Source organism: Haemaphysalis longicornis, unplaced genomic scaffold, assembly GCF_048455015.1.
Source record: "Haemaphysalis longicornis isolate Haplotype H1 unplaced genomic scaffold, Haemaphysalis longicornis Haplotype H1 scaffold_7, whole genome shotgun sequence".
In the NCBI taxonomy this organism is placed as follows: Eukaryota; Metazoa; Arthropoda; class Arachnida; order Ixodida; family Ixodidae; genus Haemaphysalis; species Haemaphysalis longicornis.
In genome coordinates this window covers 16242099-16259253 of record NW_027526422.1, presented here as the reverse complement: position 1 = coordinate 16259253, position 17155 = coordinate 16242099, and the positions used below count along the sequence as shown (strand labels likewise).

Genomic DNA, 17155 nt, shown 5'->3' with positions numbered 1-17155 from the left:
ACCTTAACCGTACTAACTCCATATAACCACCCGAGCAATCACGATTTTTTTTTTCCAGACCCCTATCCTTTAAGGGCGTCAATCAAGTTTCAGAATGAAGTGCCTGTCTATATGCTGGAAAGAAGCGGATCCCTAAGTACCAGAAAGAAAGCCTAATATTGTTCTTTGGCCGATGATACATACGGATGATGATGGGCTGATGTTTTTTGGCCGATGTTGAGTGTTCCGTTTCTGATCCCTGTGGAGCAGTTTCTACGGTCAGACGCATGCGGCGCTCGCTGTTTTAAGAAAGTTAAGAGTTATACTGACGAAAGCAAACATAAAACTTCGCAACTGCTGGTACTGGGAAAAATTTTACGCACCGCAGTGCAGATCTTTTAAAATATATATACTGGCACCAAAGTTGTGTTCTTCAGCTTTTTAATTGTCCCTGCTAAACCCCGAACTGAAATGCTCGAAATAGGGCTGGCCAACATGTTCTTGATATAGCAAATAACGGCGCCATTCGCGGTGTAAGCTTCCGTTTCGGCAGTGAGTTCCCCGGGAACCTGTATGTCACTTTTAAAGCGAAGCTTTTAATGCCTCACTGGTGACGTTCGATGTCGCTAAATAACGCACAGCAGGAAAGCCAACTTTACAGACTGTGTTTTACAAAACGGTGACGATGATAAGTGAAGGCACATGAAGCGTCTCATGAAGAAAACGCTTCCTGTGGCCGGAATTGACCTGTGCCCCTCGCTTTGTGAAGCCGACGTCTATCCCACTGCGCCATTCCGACATATGGTCGAAGCAGTTTTAATTTTGACCTTTGACTTTGACTCAGGTTGCATGGCAGAAAGCTTTGAGTTCTCAACATCTTTCTGTTAAGAAAGGGTCTTTGATTTTTCGCTTTCTGTCCGAGCAAGCTGCCAGGCCTGCCGATGGATTTAAAAGCATTCGAACGCTGCTGAGCCCAAGGACGCGGGATCGATTCCCGGACGCGGCGGCCGCTTTTCTGATGGAGGCGAAAAGCGGGAACACCCGTGTGTTCGAGATTTCGGCGCACGTTAAAGATCCCCAGGTGGTAAAAATTAATCCGGAGCACTTTACTACAGCGCCCCTCATCGCCTGTGTATAGCGTCGGCGCGTTAAAACTCAAAATCAATGCATTAAAATGATCCGAAGCCAACTTTCACGACCACCTATATTCGCTTCCCCATCACATTTACAGATTACTACCGCCGCATTCAGCAAATCTGACACTGGTAAAAAGTGGGAGGCGGTAGCGATAAAGGGTCAAAGATGGGTACAATATGCTACAAACGTCACCCAAATGCTTATTTTGTGTTGTATTTTTGCTGTGCACGAGCTTGCCGGCCTCGTTCCAAATAATACGCGTTTTGGTGAGAGGGAACTGGTGTACCGATTCCAGATTGACTGACTCAACCACCTTTTCCGTCCTCTGTGGCAATAAGGAAGAGCGAACGAGAGAATACACGTTCAATGGAGCAAACGGGATAGCTGAGCCATCACTCGGAGGGGCAGGTTGACCTCAGCCTAGGTACCCTCGGGCTCCGGCTATCGATTTAAAACCGGTTCCAGGCAGAGTTTGATGTTCATAGTTGCAGGGAGGCCTCTCGACATCTTTATGGGGTGATGTATCAGTTTCTAGGTATGTAACTTCGGTCTCAGTACTCCTGTACGATTAGTGGAAGGGGGTAGGAGGTTCGTCCGACTGCGCAACAGGTTGGGCAGACCTTCCAAGCAAACTGTTCGTTCGGAGAATCCGGCCCCTGGTGTCGGCCAGTCTTGCATGCAGTGTACGGTTGAAGTGTGCATCAGTTGAGATTCTCCTGCAGCGTCGCCGGCCAGCCAGACTGCGTCCGAGGCTGCGCCCGAGAGTCGGCCAGACGCCCGCACTCCGGTGCCGGACACAAGCGACTCCAGCCTCGCCAACAAGCAGGTAAAGGAACCGTCTTGTCGTACGCCCGTCTCAGCGAAATCCTTTTATGTACGGCAGTTGGAATCGCGGAAATGCTCGCTTACTTTGCTTTAATCACGCATCAAGTGTGTTTCGACAGTAGCTTAAAGGGACCCTGCTACACTTTTTTCAACTTTTTTGAAATCTTAAAAGCTTGCAGAACGTAGTCACCCAACACACCTAGTACTTAGATGAGGGGGTCTCAAAGTACCTCAGCCAAAAATTACTGCTCTATGCCCATCAGATAACTTGTAAACTCGCTCAAAAGATTCTTCTCTCTTTCCCGTGCTTGACGTTCTTCGACAGCTCGAATTACGTCACTGAGGCCATGCAGCGGCTGTTGGCCGGTTTTCCTTCGGTTGCAGCAATGAACGTTTTGCGACAGTAACTTTCAAGAAAAAAGCCACAAAAACAAAGCAGAAATGAAAGGCGTATCTGGTGCGACGAGCAAATCACGCAGTGCCGCTCCGTGCTGGCGATAACAATAGCTTTCACAGTGGTTCCAGACGCGAAGTAAAGAGCGAAAGGGCTTATCGAAAGTGTTGCAGGGTCGATATTTAACGCAAGCGGTGTCACTTACTAAGACCATTACCACTGGGTATCTTAATTTATCGGAGTGTACACCTCTACGATGACGCCTTCAGTAGTTCCTTGGTGCCTCTTAAGGCATCGACTACCTGCGCATGTCTTTAGAAGGGAGGTCTAGTGGTTTTTAGTTTCCAAAATAAAGTTATGATAGGTATGCTAACGGTAACATATTGGTGCTTATATACGTACAGAACGCCAGGCAACATCTCGGCGAATTTTACAGTTCAGATTGGCTCAAACCTACGAAATGCGAACAGGATTTTACAGCCCACTCAAGTCAGCCTAACTAGGGAACGCTTGAGCCCGACTACGTTTTCTGTATATTGTGGATAGGCCTAACTGAAACACTCAATACGAAGTAACCACTTACAATACTATTGAAGGAAGGTTAGGCTGAGTTCCAGGCCTGAATTTCCGTCAACTTCTTAAGAAAGCAAAACGCCAGCAATAGCAGAAGTCATTACTGAGGCCAACTCAAACACAACATCGTATACCCGAGAAGCTGACCTTTCGTTCCGTGGATATATCATTGCAGTAGCATAAAAAATAACGCCAGCCCGCCAAAAGAAAACAACCCTATCGTCCTGAAAGGTAGCACAACAAGAACAAAATGTGAAGAAGGTGTGTGACGGGAAAAACCTGGGGCAAGCTTTTCGCCCCTTTTCTCCAAATCGGGGAGTTGAGGAAGAAACAGTTCCGCGCACCTCAACTCGATCCCATCCGAATCTAATCTCGACTGGCGACTCTCTTCAAACACGCACGCACAGGGAGAGGCTGCAGGATGTGTAAACGTGGTGCACGCGAGCGGAGGAACACCGGACCGGAGTCGATCGGGCCCGCAGCGCCCCGGCGCAGCCGAGAGGGTTAGCGGCGGCGGCGCCAAGCACAAACACCGCCTCCGAGCGAAAATTGGAAACAGGCCGTCGCGACAAAAGGCGGGACCACTTGTCGCCTGCCAGCTGCCTCGTCCGCGGGCCGCTCACAAAAGGGTGCTGTGTCAACTCGCCCGGCGGCAGCGCTAATCGAAGCGCGAGCAGCACCGCATTGTCGCCCGCGCTACCGGAGCAGCTCGCTCGCCGAGCGGAGTCGCAACTCTTTCAACTCGTCGTCCAAAGCTCGCGCGCGCGCGCGCGCGAACGGGTCCTTGAGCACTGATTAAAATCGCATGCCGGCAACAAAGTAAACATGCCGGTGTCTCTCACACAGTGCAGCACCGTCCCCTTTGGCGCAGTCGCTTCAGCCTCCCCTGTCTCCCTCGGCAGCCCTAGGCCTCGCTTCGAGCGCGGACTATTTTTTGTTTGAACACCCACTTCTCTCTGCACCGGCCTTCACCTGGTATCACACGTACGAAACGCTCTCACGTGGCGTTCGAACCTCGGGTGCGAATTTCCGATTCCTCCTTCCTCCGCCGTTCTAATGCGGGACCGCCTTTATCCTCCGAAGAGCTAGCGGGTGCTACGCGTAGATTTTTTTTTTTTTTTTCACAACTTGCGACTCTGAACTGCTTCAACGCGCTGCGGCGCGTGAAATCAGAGCGGCTTTATTTAAGCGCGCTGTTGACACGAGCGGCGCGCACACCTCGTCGGTGGCCCCGGGGCGTCGATGTCGAGAGCGCCGAAACAAAAGATGTGCGCACGGCTCACCGATATCCGGCTGTGCGAGAAGCTCGTCGGTGCGCCCGTTAATGAACATAAAGCGCGCCGGGGATTTCTTTCAGAAGCGGCGTCGACTGTGAGGGGCAGGCACGGCACCCGGCGGCGTTTCCGCGGAAAAATCTCGCTCCTGCATGAAAGGGCGATGATCGCGTGCTCGGGGGTCGAGAAGCGCGTCGTCGGGTGCTGTATATACTGAGCACTGTGGAGTACGATTGGCAGACATATAATATATATATATATATATATATATATATATATAGAAATAAGGGTTGGCAGTCAAGAACACCTCGGAAAGCAAAGGGGAGGTTGTGTTAGCTCATTGAAACAGATAAAGAATTTGGAAAGAAAGAAAGAAAGCGAAGAAAAAATGCCCGCCAGGTGGGATCCGAACCCACGACCTCCAGAATACCGGTCTGGTGCTGGCTACCACCCCCAAGCACAGGAACAAAATTACATCGACATAAATACCCCAGAAAGCGGGGGAGAAAATCGCCCCGCCGGTAGCGTAGTGGTTATCGCACCAGACCGGTATTCTGGAGGTCGTGGGTTCGGATCCCACCTGGCGGGCATTTTTTCTTCGCTTTCTTTCTTTCCAAATTCTTTATCTGTTTCAATGATCTAACACAACCTCCCCTTTGCTTTCCGAGGTGTTCTTGACTGCCAACCCTTATTTCTGTGTTATTTCTACGAGTCCCTCATTTCCTATTCTGATTCGCTATATATATATATATATATATATATATATATATATATATATATATATATATATATATATATATATATATATACAGGAACAAATGCCGGTAGTCTACAACGCCAAAGGAGGCATAGGGGAATGGTTAGACTATTTTTTGACCGTTAGTGAAGATATATATATATCTTTTATTTTTTTCGTAGAAAGAAAGAAAGAAAGAAAAACACGCGCCCAGAGTGGGGACCGAACCCACGCCTTTCGATTAGATCTCGGATGCCTTACCAATTCGGCTATCTGGGCGACTGTGTTCTCCTTCACTTTCTGGGTATTTATATTTACTACAACTGTATCTGACGCTTGAGGGTGGTAGCCAGCGCCACTTAGACGATACGGGGAGAAGGGGACCTTCTTTTCGAACCCCGGGGCGTGACTCGAACGTCTACAGCCTGTCATAAGCGGGTAACTGGCGGGATCCTAACGAGCCCCTCATTTCCAATATATATATATATATATATATATAATATTGAGCACAGGCGTCATCGTTGTTTCATAGCTGTTACTCGAATGGCCAATCCCACCCAGCAACTCATCATCAGTGCGTCGCACGCGAGCACCACACCATCTTCTTCATCTATCACCGTCGCGCCTTCTCCACCATCGCTTTTTGCAACGGGCTTTCGGCGAGGCTGCGTCCTCATTAAACGCGTCCTTCAAGTCTCCCGTGTCCCAGTCTTGCAATATATATATATATATATATATATATATATATATATATATATATATATATATATATATATATATATACAGCAGAATCTCGATAAACGGAAATCGCTTAAACGGAATTGCCGCTTAAACGGAACAGTTGCCTGGAATTTGGTTGGTTTTGTATTCAGATAACGTAGAAAAACTCTCGGTAATCGGAACTAAAATTTCCGCATCACCGTGTAAACGGAACCAGAAATGGAACTTCTTGTGAAATCCACTGGCATGAGAATCAGCTTTTTATGGTTCCGGCTGTTTCGTTCTTGTTTTTTTTTTTTTCTTCCTCCATGCTTTTTTAGCCTTGTTGGCCTCGTAAGCCTCGTCTCGAAAGTGGTTAGCCGTGTTAGCGCAACGAATGCAACATCGCAGTTCTTGTTCCAGTCGTTCGGTCTCGATTCTAGACGCCGACGCTACAGGGCTCACCTCCTGTCGCCTCGTTTGTGCCATCGTTGGGCTATTCGTCCTTCATTACCACGTTGCCGTCTTCTAAATTCGGTGGCTCGTAAGCACTCGCGAAGTTGAGGCCTCTAGCCTTCGCGAAGATGCAGTTGCAAGGACTCAAACAAAAATAATTGACGCATGTTGTAGTGCACAGCGACTCATTGTTGCCAAATCAACTTTGTGAATGCTGTGCCTACGCTTCTTGTAGTTTTCTTTCTTTCTGAAAACTATCAGCTACAGTCACTTTCTAGTGGTTAGAGTTCCATGAAATGCCCTTAGAAGTGTGTACGCACATAAATTTGCACCTTAGAACATCTCTCTCAGTAAACGGAACTCCTGTTAAACGGAACTAATTTTTCCGGTCCCTTGAAGTTCCGTTTATCGAGAGTCTACTGTATATCGTAATTCGCACTAGCCATACCTTTCGGTTTTGTTGTTATTCAGCTAGTATAAACTAAAGAAGTAAGGGTGCATGCCGTGCCTTGTAAGAAGCCATGAAGATGGCGGTAACACCTACGATACAGAAGTATTAACAGTTCTTTTTTCTGCACAGAAAATAGCTTTGTTTCTCTCCCCAGAGTGAAGAACAAATCTGTCTTCGGTGTACTGTACTTCTAACGTAACGCTCACCAAAACTGATTGCGCTCACACGCACAAAAAGAAAGTAATCGATGGCAGCTGCTGTGTGAGCGATGTTCTCAGTATTTATTTTCAAAGACTAACCATCACATTTGACCATTGTTTTCCTTCGAGCAAGCAGAGACAGAACAATTTGATTTTTTTAGTACGGCAGGGTTGTATTCCTTCGCGCAAACCTTCTGTGCACTGAGACTATCGCGTACTAGTTTGAATCGTAACGGATTCAGCTCGCCTCCGCATCGCGTCACAACAGCCCATTCATCTGTTATTAGGCCTGAAATTATGCCTGTTAAGAAGAATCTGTCCTGCAGTGCCGCAGATAGTCAGTCATCTTCGTTGCTGAGCTCGCTGTGATAAGTTTCTTGTACAGTGCATATGGCCTCTCCCGTCCCCACAGTTTGCTTAACAACACAAAGTTGTGACAGCCGCATGTTCACAAAGTTGACAGCCCGACAAGGGCGTCCGCAGAACTTTTTGCAAGGGGGGGCATCCATTAGCGGGGGGGGGGGGGGGGGGGGGGGCAGGGGGGTACGGTTGGATAGCACCAAAAAAGGCGTTATTTGTGGTTACAAAAAGTACAAACAGCGAATTAGAACCAGACTCAGAGGATATACATTGGATTTTATTACCGAACAAAGAAATAAAGTTAATAAAAAAATTTGAGAAGTTACTGTCACTTTGTAAAGAGTGGCCAGTCTCGCTGCTTGAGGGTTTTCAACTCACGCCAACTCATCACCAGCAAACTGTGCAATACATTCACATACATAGAACTGCACTCCGTCAATCTTCCTTGAATAGCAGCTGCATACGCCTCGGGTTTTTCTGGGCAAATTGAGAGATGACATGTGTGATGAAGTCTGTTGAAATGGCTGACGCAATAAAGATACTACTCGCCTCCCTGGCTTTCAATGCAGTACAGGCGTACAAGAGTTTTGAGGGGCTGATTTATAGGTCTTGTTTCGGGACTTGGGTGGTGCCGACATTTCACAATTTCGAAGGAAAGGGTGTACAAGGTGATCGGACGGCACGGGAGGATGTTACACTCTCCCTACTAGGTGTAGCGGTGAAGATTTTTTGCTAGATATAGCTGCAACTTTGTCTGAAAACTGAAGTTCTTGTGGTACGACTGCATAAATCTAGAGTAAAAAAAAACACAAAAAAAACGTCAAAACTTTCAGAATTGTTCGCTATCTTCAACAGCCAGCACAGGCAGTCTGTTTCACTGCCGACACATGTCCGGCAATGTTAGTCAGTGTCTAAAGTGTAATGTTGACCTCAGTCACGGATACGCAGCACCTGAGTGTGCTAATCATTTGAGTAGCGTGGATTGTTGCGCTAGTTGGTTCACGTACATAATTAAAAAAAACTTTTCTCTAAAGGACGGGAGAAAGGAGAGAACTTCGGTGTCGTTCTCTCCTCTTTTCCGTCCTTCAGGGCAAAGTTATTTTAATGGGCCAGGCAAGCTGTGCAGCCTTTTTCTAGTGCATAAACATATCCTAATTTCCAAGGAGGGGGGCAGTTGCCCCCCCTTACCCCCCCCCCCCCCCCCCCCTTCCGGACGCCCATGCAGCCCCATGACAATTCAGGTATTCTTAGACCCTCAACTATGACTAATGTGGTAGCTTGGGCTAGTTGGTGAAGCATCATCGGAAACAAAACAACGCGAAAGACATGTTCGGCAAAGGAAACACCACAGCACTTTGGTGTCTCCTCTCCCGTCCCAATTGTCTTTCGTGCTGTTTAATTTCCCATGCATTATGCTTCAACTATGTCATCAGAGCCGTAAAACACGGCGTAGCGTTAGTTGCGATTAATAAACCAAGCGCACATAACACTCAACACGAAGCTCACGGACGCGTCAAACACGTAGCGGCGTGCGTAAAATTTGCACGAGCGTATCGCTTTCACGCGCCGACGAGGAAGCCTGGTTAGCCTTAAGCAAAGCCTTAATGGTGACGGCCCTTCAGAGCATCGGATCCGTCCATTTATCTTCCCCTATAGAGAAAGCGGCCGCTCGGGGCCAGCGCACGAGCCCATTGTGCGGGCATGAGCCAACGCCCGCCGGCTGGTGTGACCGCGGATCATCGGGCCCCGCGCGGAGTCGTCAAGAATGCATGGCGCCTTCGTACGGAGCGTGGCCAGCCGATCTCGTCCTTCTCGGCTTGATCACCCCGCCGTGAACCCAGTGATTACCGCGATGGCCGTGTGGGCCGCAGCTCGGACAAGGCTTGGTGCTGCTTCGAGTACCAAGGCGGACCCGTAGGAGGCGGGCAGTGTCGGGCGAGTTCGGTCTCGTCGTAGCGCTCCGGTCATTCGGAACCTCGGCCATCGCCGCAGGTCTTCACCGCTATAAACACACTGCATACGTTGCGATACGTCAGGGGGACGCAAAGGCAAACTTGCTGCCGGGCGAGTCGGTGTGAACTTAGCGACATGGTTTAAGCGCTAAAAAAAGACGGACACGAGAAAAGCGGCAGGACAAGCGCTTGTCCTGTCGCCTTTCGTGCTTCCGTCGTTTTTTCTAACAGCGAAGCTGTTTAGCAAATTGTAATTTTGCGTTTCCGCAGTTAAAAATGCCAAGAAATTGCTTGCACGTGAGCGCGCGCCTCGCGGCGACCGCCCGGCAGTTAACAAAACCAAGAAAATGCGACCGCTCACGTGTGCGTGCCTCGTGGCGACCGCCCAGCGTTCCCGACGCACGTTTGTAAAGCTAAGCGTACCCACTTATAGAGACGGGCCAAGATTGCCCCCCCCCCCCCCCCCAAAAAAAAAAAAAAAAAAAAAAAACTCCTGCGTTCGCCGCAATCGTGGAAACACTAGCTCAGAACGAGAAAAAATTCCAGGGTTCGCCGTAATCGGAGCAACACTTGCCCTGAACGAGAAAGATACGTCATAGCGTACGCCCCTCCAGGGTGATGTCCAAAGATTATCAATTTAAAAAAAAAAGAACGAAGCTCACACAGCAACAATCATGGAGTAAAGGTCGTTTCAGCAGCGAAAAAGAATCCAATTGGCTGCAATCGTGCACTTCAACCGTCATGATGGTCGTGAAGGTTGCGTACAGCTTCGCTGTATACCTTCAAGTCTTACGCGTTAGTGTGAGCTTCCTTCATTTTTTTTTTTTTTTGCTAAGGACGTGGAGTCGTCGACTTCAGTGGCGACTGGTGTCTCAATAACAGTGGTAGTGAGGCTGTAGGGATTCTGCCGACGTCGTCAGCACGGCTTGAGGCTCCCACCAAGGAAGCGGGAAATACAAAAACTGATGCCATAGTTTTCGCGAATGTTTACAGTTTGAAACGTTGATTGATTTTAGGGTTTAACGCGCCGACGCAACGCAGGCGATGAGGCGCGCCGTAGTGGAGGGCTCCGGATTAATTTTGACCACCTGGGGATCTTTAACGGGCGCCGAAATCTCGTACACACGGGCGTTTTTGCTTTTCGCCTCCATCAGAAAAGCGGCCGCCGCGGTCGGGAATCGAACCCGCGACCTCGTGATCAGCAGTGCAACGCCAGCCACCGCGAGTTTGAAGCGTTGTTAACAGTTAAGACCTTTCTTTAACGTAATACAGGAGGTGTTAACCGTAAAAAGTTTTGCTTAAAAGCATACGGGAGGTCTATACACAGGTGTGCAGGCCTTCGTTAGTGATTTTATGCGATGCCGAAGGGGCACAGCGGAATGCCATGAAGAAAAGTAAGATTACTCGTTTGTTTTGTATATATATGTGATCTACGCGACGGTTTCAGGCGGTATGAACGTAGAAAAGATCAATGCTCAAATCCATGGCTTCACCTATTTTTAGATGTGCTCGGCTTGATAACGAAAGGAAGACGAACTTTTATCGCATCGTCCTTACTCTGATATTCAAACCTATTTTCAACTCGCCGCACTGAAAAATAACGGGACTTTCCCTTTGTTTAGGCCGCACGTCTGTATTCAAGTAATGAACAAGCTGGTGGAATTTGTGTAGGAGTCATGGGAGTGACGCGACCTTATAAGCGCATGATTTCGATGGCCTGTTCTTTTTTGCTGTTTCCAAAACGTTTGGATGATATATATTCTCGTCTTTTTTGTGCACAGCACTTAAAGGAGCCATGAAGGCAAAATACAAGTTTGCTTTATTCGAAAGATTTCGTGTTTATGGTATCCCCAGCGCTTGTGCAGCAGCAAATGAAGCCGTATTCACTGAGAAATAAATCAATTTAGGTTAACATTTTGATTCTCCCGCCAAATCGTGTGTTTTGGTGACGTCTACAATGAAGTCATAAGCGGCGCGTATACAAACGAACTTCCACTGCGCCATTCGACTCTGCAGCCTTGCTTGCCGTCAAACCTCCCAGATGGCGCTAGTATACTGAGAACTCCGCCGTTGCTTTGTTTTTGGCCGTATTTACACCTGGCTTGTTTTTGTTACGGTAGAAAGTAATTGCTTCGTGAAACATAGGGTATGCTTGACAAAGAGGGTCACGTAAGCCAATGTCGCTTACAGACTGCTGTGCAGCTAAAACAAGCATAGTGCGCCCAGTACCAACAGCAGTGCGCACCGGTAACGCCACCGGTACTTCTATGTTTACGTGCATTTTCGTAACTTTTGTTGTTTACCGAACCATTTTTACTGCTGTAAAATAGATATGCATTACATTTAGCCGCAAATAGCTCGTTCGGCAAGCTTATAAGCTCTGCCTAATTTGCGTTCGCTTTTGCCGGCCTCCGCCAATCGTAAAGCAGGGTGGTATGACATCATAGGTTCTGTTGCGGGAAATGAGCTAGTGGGTCGCATGGCCATTCCCTTTTTTCCTAATTATATAGCTTATTTGAGCGAAGTTTACGTTAAAAGTGGTGTCAGTATGCTTCTAACGAGGCAATCTTTTGAATGAACCAAACTTGTGTTTTGTCTTCATGGCTCCTTTAAGCGCCCACTCCTGTGGTTTTACGGTGCCGTTCTGCCTCGTTGTAACCGAGCGGAGGAACGGGGCACCGAAGAAAAACGAGATAGAACGAGAAGGAAAGCGGAGGAGGAAAGCATTGCGAAAGTGTGAGGACGAGGGCGGTATGCCGAGACGGCGAGAGACATTCTCTCCTGCGGCGATGCACCACGAGATAGCCGAGATACAGTTCACTGTAACCGAGAGAACGAAGAGGCCAGCGAATATCGAGCGAGCAGGAAAGCCGAGGATGAAGGTATGGCGAAAGGCGCGAGACATGGTCTCCCGCGGTGACGCGCAACGAGATAATACATTATGTGTGGCAAATTAAGTTTTATTCTATTCTATTCCATAGTTTTTCACCGACCCGCCGCGGTGACTCAGTGTCTAAGGCGTTCTGCTACTGAACACGAGGACGCGGGTTAGATTCCCGGCCGTGGCGGCCGCTTTTCTGATGGAGGTGAAAAGCCAAAACGTCCGTGTGTTCGAGATTTCAGTGCACGTTAAAGATCCCCAGGAGGTCAAAATTAATCCGGAACCCTCCACTACGGCGCGCCTCAGCGCCTGTGAAGCGTCGGCGGGTTAAACCCCACAATCAATCAATCAATCAATCAATCAATCAATCAATCAATCAATCAATCAATCAATCAATCAATCAATCAATCAATCAATCAATCAATCAATCAATCAATCAATCAATTTTTTCACCGTGCCCATCGACCACCTAAATAGAGAACGGCATTTAAGACGTTTGCGGCAGCACTCGAACGCTGGAGGTAACTGAACTAGATGGGCATAGCGTTTGGCCAACGCGTCCTCACCAGGGGCCCTCGCAAAGGTGTACTTTACACTGCCCGACAAAAGGGGCCGAAATCGCTTGGCTTTGTTGCTGGTATAGTAAAGGTAAACGGGCCTAGGTATGAGAGAGAGAGAGACCTTATTTTATTTAACATTTCTATGCGTGGGGGTGGCTGCTTAGTCCAGAAGTCCAAGAGTTGTGAAGCACACAAGGATGCTGGCAACCAAAAAATGGCAAGCCGTTTCTGCTGCCTGTAAGCATGGGGACAGCGAGTACACACTTGGTACTACAGTACAGTCAGTACAGTACAGTACAGTACTTGGCGAGTACAGTCATGGTACTAAAACACCGGGACGCTGGTTTTCCAATGCCTCGCGCTAGAACGCTTCGTGCTTCAAAGGCACGAGACTTTTACAACAAAGCTGTATACCTCCACCTCCCAACAGTTTCATCTGCGTTGGCAAAAACGCCAATGCGCCAAGAATACACTCATACACTGCATGCTTCGCCCCTCTCCAGGTTTTCTGTTAGTGGAGATGGCCCGGTATCTTTGCATCTGTAGTCGTGGAGGATGATGACAGGTGGTGCCACCATTTGGTGGTCCTCTTGAGTAATGGCCGCTGTCTTTACCACAGGTGGAAATCGTTCTTATTTGATGTTGGAATGACCAGTTAAACAGTGCAACAGTGCCATTAATCTTGGTGTAAATAAAACGCACTCGGAAATGTGACATTCTTGCGAAGTTCCAGGATCGGTTTGCAAAAAAAAAAAAAAAAAAAAAAAACGTTTTGAAAACGCTCAACGATTGTTACAATACTTTGTATAGAATCGCCGGGGTTAATCAAAGTAAAAATACAAGTTATGTTTTACGGTGCCTGAACAATTTACAGTGTTATTTCACGCATTATTTAAGTAATAATTGTAAATAGAACTCATAAATATTGATGTAATTGGCCCCAAGGCGATGGTTTTATTAGCTAAATTCTTTAAAGTAAGAAACCTGCAAGCACACCGTTTCTCTGAGATCTTAAAATTTTTGACTGAAAGTTAATGTTTTGTGTAAAAAGAAGGCAGTTTATATCGACAAGCTTTTTAATTTGTTTAATTTCCTGATTAATGTTTCAACACAATAGGTTTAGGCCGAAACTTCTTGGTAAATATCGTAGGGCGCACACAACAGCCCAACGAAGCGAAAAGGTTGAGCAAAAAGCCAAGCAAGAGCTCTCACGGTCTTATCTGCTCCCAGCTAGAACCTGAAAATTTTATACTCAGTACTAGCGCCTTCAACTTCACCCCTACCTCGAGGTGCCACGCAATAGTTGCAAGCTTTTCACGGATGCCATGTAGTTGTGCATCACGCTTCAAAGAATTATAGCACTAAGAAGGGGTCGAAGCTGAAACACTGTCCCAGTGGGTTTGCCGGCCTTTGGGAACTCTGGAAAAACAGGCTTTGCTCTGTACTTATCTCACTTCTTCACTGCCCTTTTTTCTTTTAACGAATTTCATTCGGCATATTGTATACGAAGTTCTGCTTATTCCTCATCTTTCCGAACTCCTCGACGCATGAATTTTGTCTATTTTTCAGTGCCGTCGCTGCGAACCCAGCAAAAAAATAAAGAAAACAAAAGATATTCTTTTTGTGTATTGCTTTCCTCGCTGGGCGCGCTCACAGTTAGAATATGCGCATCCACCATCAACAAGATACCGGCAACCACCGTATAGCACTGCGCCAAAAAAATACCTCATGGAGTCGCACTCTCAGAGTTCGCGGCTCAGGTGCGGTTACGGGCCGTAAGAGACGGCACGTTGGCGGAGCCGTGTTTAAACACGCAACGAAGCCCCGAGGCTGTAAAGCGGAGCTTGTCTAAGACGCGAGTCTCGATTTTCTTCTGCTCCAGCGCCTTGCCGTCAGAGATCTCGAAAGGTGAATTTAAATATCGTCGCGTATAGAAGACTCTCGTATAAGGTGAGTAATTGGGAGCTACGCATCGAGGGAGTCCAATGCAGCTACTGATTCCCGGGGGCTCACGATCCAGAACGCTCTGTCTATCTTTTACGTTTTCGTTTGCTTTTGACTTGTGTCTAATACCTGCTGCCGTACGCCAAAAAATTATTCTGGTGAAAAAGAGAAAGAGAACTTTTCAGTAGCTTTTTTGGAGCGAGCTGTTGCTTGGCGCCGTCGCGAATGAAAGTAGGCGCGCGAAAGAAAACTTGAAAAATGTTGCATTCGCGGGGATTTGCTTCGTTGCAAGCTTCTGCGTGGTCTTTAGCTACGACATGAAAAGTCACTTTCTTTATCGCCGGGAAAGAAACTACTGCGCAGCAATGACAACATTTTCAGTAGAGTGTTATGCTTGGGTTATGGCGTTATGTCTACGCCATGTTGACCATGTGAGTTAAGGATTATGGAAGCCTGAAGAAGCTATGTATGGTTTATGAGGGGAGCAGGCTGATAAATATATTACCAATAAAGTTAAAGATACAGAAACTAAATCTAAAGAGTCTTAATTAAAAGGGTTACCAGCGCCCGCAGACGAGGACACAAACGCAAAAAAACGACAGGAAAAGTGCACGCTTCCATCACGGAAGCGTGGATTCAGTCTGTGCTCAGCGCTTTGTCCTGTCGTTTCTTGCGTCTGTGTCCTCGTCTGCGTGTGCTGCTAACCCTTTCAGTATGCATCACCAATTAGCCCGCCAAGCCACCCTTGTGAAAATCTAAAGAGACCCCTGCGAGAAACGCTAAAAAGGGCAAAGCATATTGACTCACGTTGAATGCGCATAATCGCGTAAAGACGTCGTTTATAGGGGCCGCGAAGTCAAAATACAGGTTTGGTTCATTCAAAAAACTTAATTGAACAAATAGCAATAACGTCAATTTTAACGCTAACTTCGTGCAACTAAGCTAGTTTAAGGGAGACAGACGAATCAGTGGCTTCATCTGGGTTTCGAGCTGGAATTGAGTTGACTTGGCTACCAAATGCTAGTTCTTACAAATTAAACAGAGATGTCTTTGTCTTCGCGGCCCCTATAAAAAGTCGCTTCTTTCTTTTGATGAAGGAAGCATCGCGGCGTAACCTACGGTGACTTCACAGAAAGCATTGCCCTGGATGTCGTCGGTCGAGCGGAACTTTGCCCTGCTTTAATACCGCCTTTAGGTATACATACTCGTATACGATACGTACGCGGATGAAATTTTGCACGTTGACAGGTCCAGCTTAGCGAAGCAACCCCGTTCTATCTGAGGACCAGCGCTGTCATGATACAAGTATCTCCTCTGTGCGTTGTAAGCGTCAACTTGATTCTGAACTTCTTTTCTTTCAGGATGAAGAGACGAGCAAACGCGAAGCAGAGCCAGGTAAGCGTCCTTTATCATCGCATCGATGCGCCTGTTTTCAAGGCAGTCGGAGGCAAATAAGAGTGCCCTTCGTGCTCAAACACGCACAGAGGGAAATAGGCTTATTGATTGATTGATTGATTGATTGATTGATTGATTGATTGATTGATTGATTGATTGATTGATTGATTGATTGATTGATTGATTGATTGTAGGGTTTAGCGCGCCGACGCTTCACAGGTGATGAGGCGCGCCGTAGTGGAGGGCTCCGGATTAATTTTGACCACCTGGGGATCTTTAACGTGCGCCGAAATCTCGAACACACGGGCATTTTTGCTATTCGCCTCCATCAGAAAATAGGCTGATACCAGTGAACCCATTTTATTTCCCGCGTAAGGGCCTTTTTATTCCCATACCAGAAGACAGTCGCTGCAACAAAACTATACGCTCGCCGCGATGTCTTCGTCTTTTTACGCCTTTGGCACCAGTGTACTAGTAATTCGCTTTCATGTCGATGTAACCTATACCACAATTCATTAACCAGTGATGGCGGTGCACGGAAACATGCTCTATGTAAATAGTTTCATGCCATTTCTATACCACCTGCAAAAAACCAGAAACCAGCCGTTGTCCCAAGTAGAACACGCACACAAACCATATAACATGGCGGTATATCACGTTACACCGATGTAACCTCGGAAGCTGTCTTTGAAAAGGGGTGGCTTTAATATTGTTACGGTGACGCTCAGGCGTTGAGGGGTGAGCTGAGGGTTTATTTAAAAAAAAACCTGGGTGAGGACCGTTGCTGAGCGTCGAGTCCGAGCCCTGGTTACGCGAAAAGCACCTCGTTCTTCTCTTCGTCGCCCCGGCATTTTCGCCGGCGGGATTGGCCTGTGCCATAGTCAATGCCATCTACTGTGCACAACATTCAACAAGTTATGTAGCGTCACATTTCCCCCCTCCGCAGACGAAACCCGCCGGGTGAGTCACTCAGCAGCACGGGGGTGATAAGTCTTTAGCCGGGCGACGTGCACAAGTTGGGTCTTGCTGGACCGGCGACCATGTGTTGTGAGGCGCGAAATGACGTAGGTCACGTCGCTTACACGGTCGAGAATAACGAATGGGCCAGTGTAACGCGACAAAAACTTGCTACACAGTCCACGTTTCCTAAAGGGAGTCCATAACCACACCAAATCACCTTTACAGAATGATACACTGCGGTGGCGAACGTCGTATCTCTGTTTAGACCGGGTCTGTGATGCAAGGGTGCGCAGGCGAGCTAATTGGCGGGACTCTTCGGCCAGGCACAGAGTCTTGGCAACTGAGTCCTCGTCGTGCAACGAGAATGGCAGGATGGTGT

At 47.6% G+C, this 17155-nt stretch overlaps 1 protein-coding gene across 1 annotated transcript in view; it reads left to right on the top strand.

The window, feature by feature from the left end:
• Positions 1-17155, top strand: part of Fuss (SKI family transcriptional corepressor fussel) — a 77067-nt gene that overhangs the window by 42938 nt on the left and 16974 nt on the right. Inside the window, exons 6-7 of the mRNA XM_077676089.1 lie at positions 1839-1942; positions 15783-15816. Coding sequence (XP_077532215.1) covers positions 1839-1942; positions 15783-15816 — 138 coding nt within the window. The remainder of the gene's footprint in view (positions 1-1838; positions 1943-15782; positions 15817-17155) is intronic.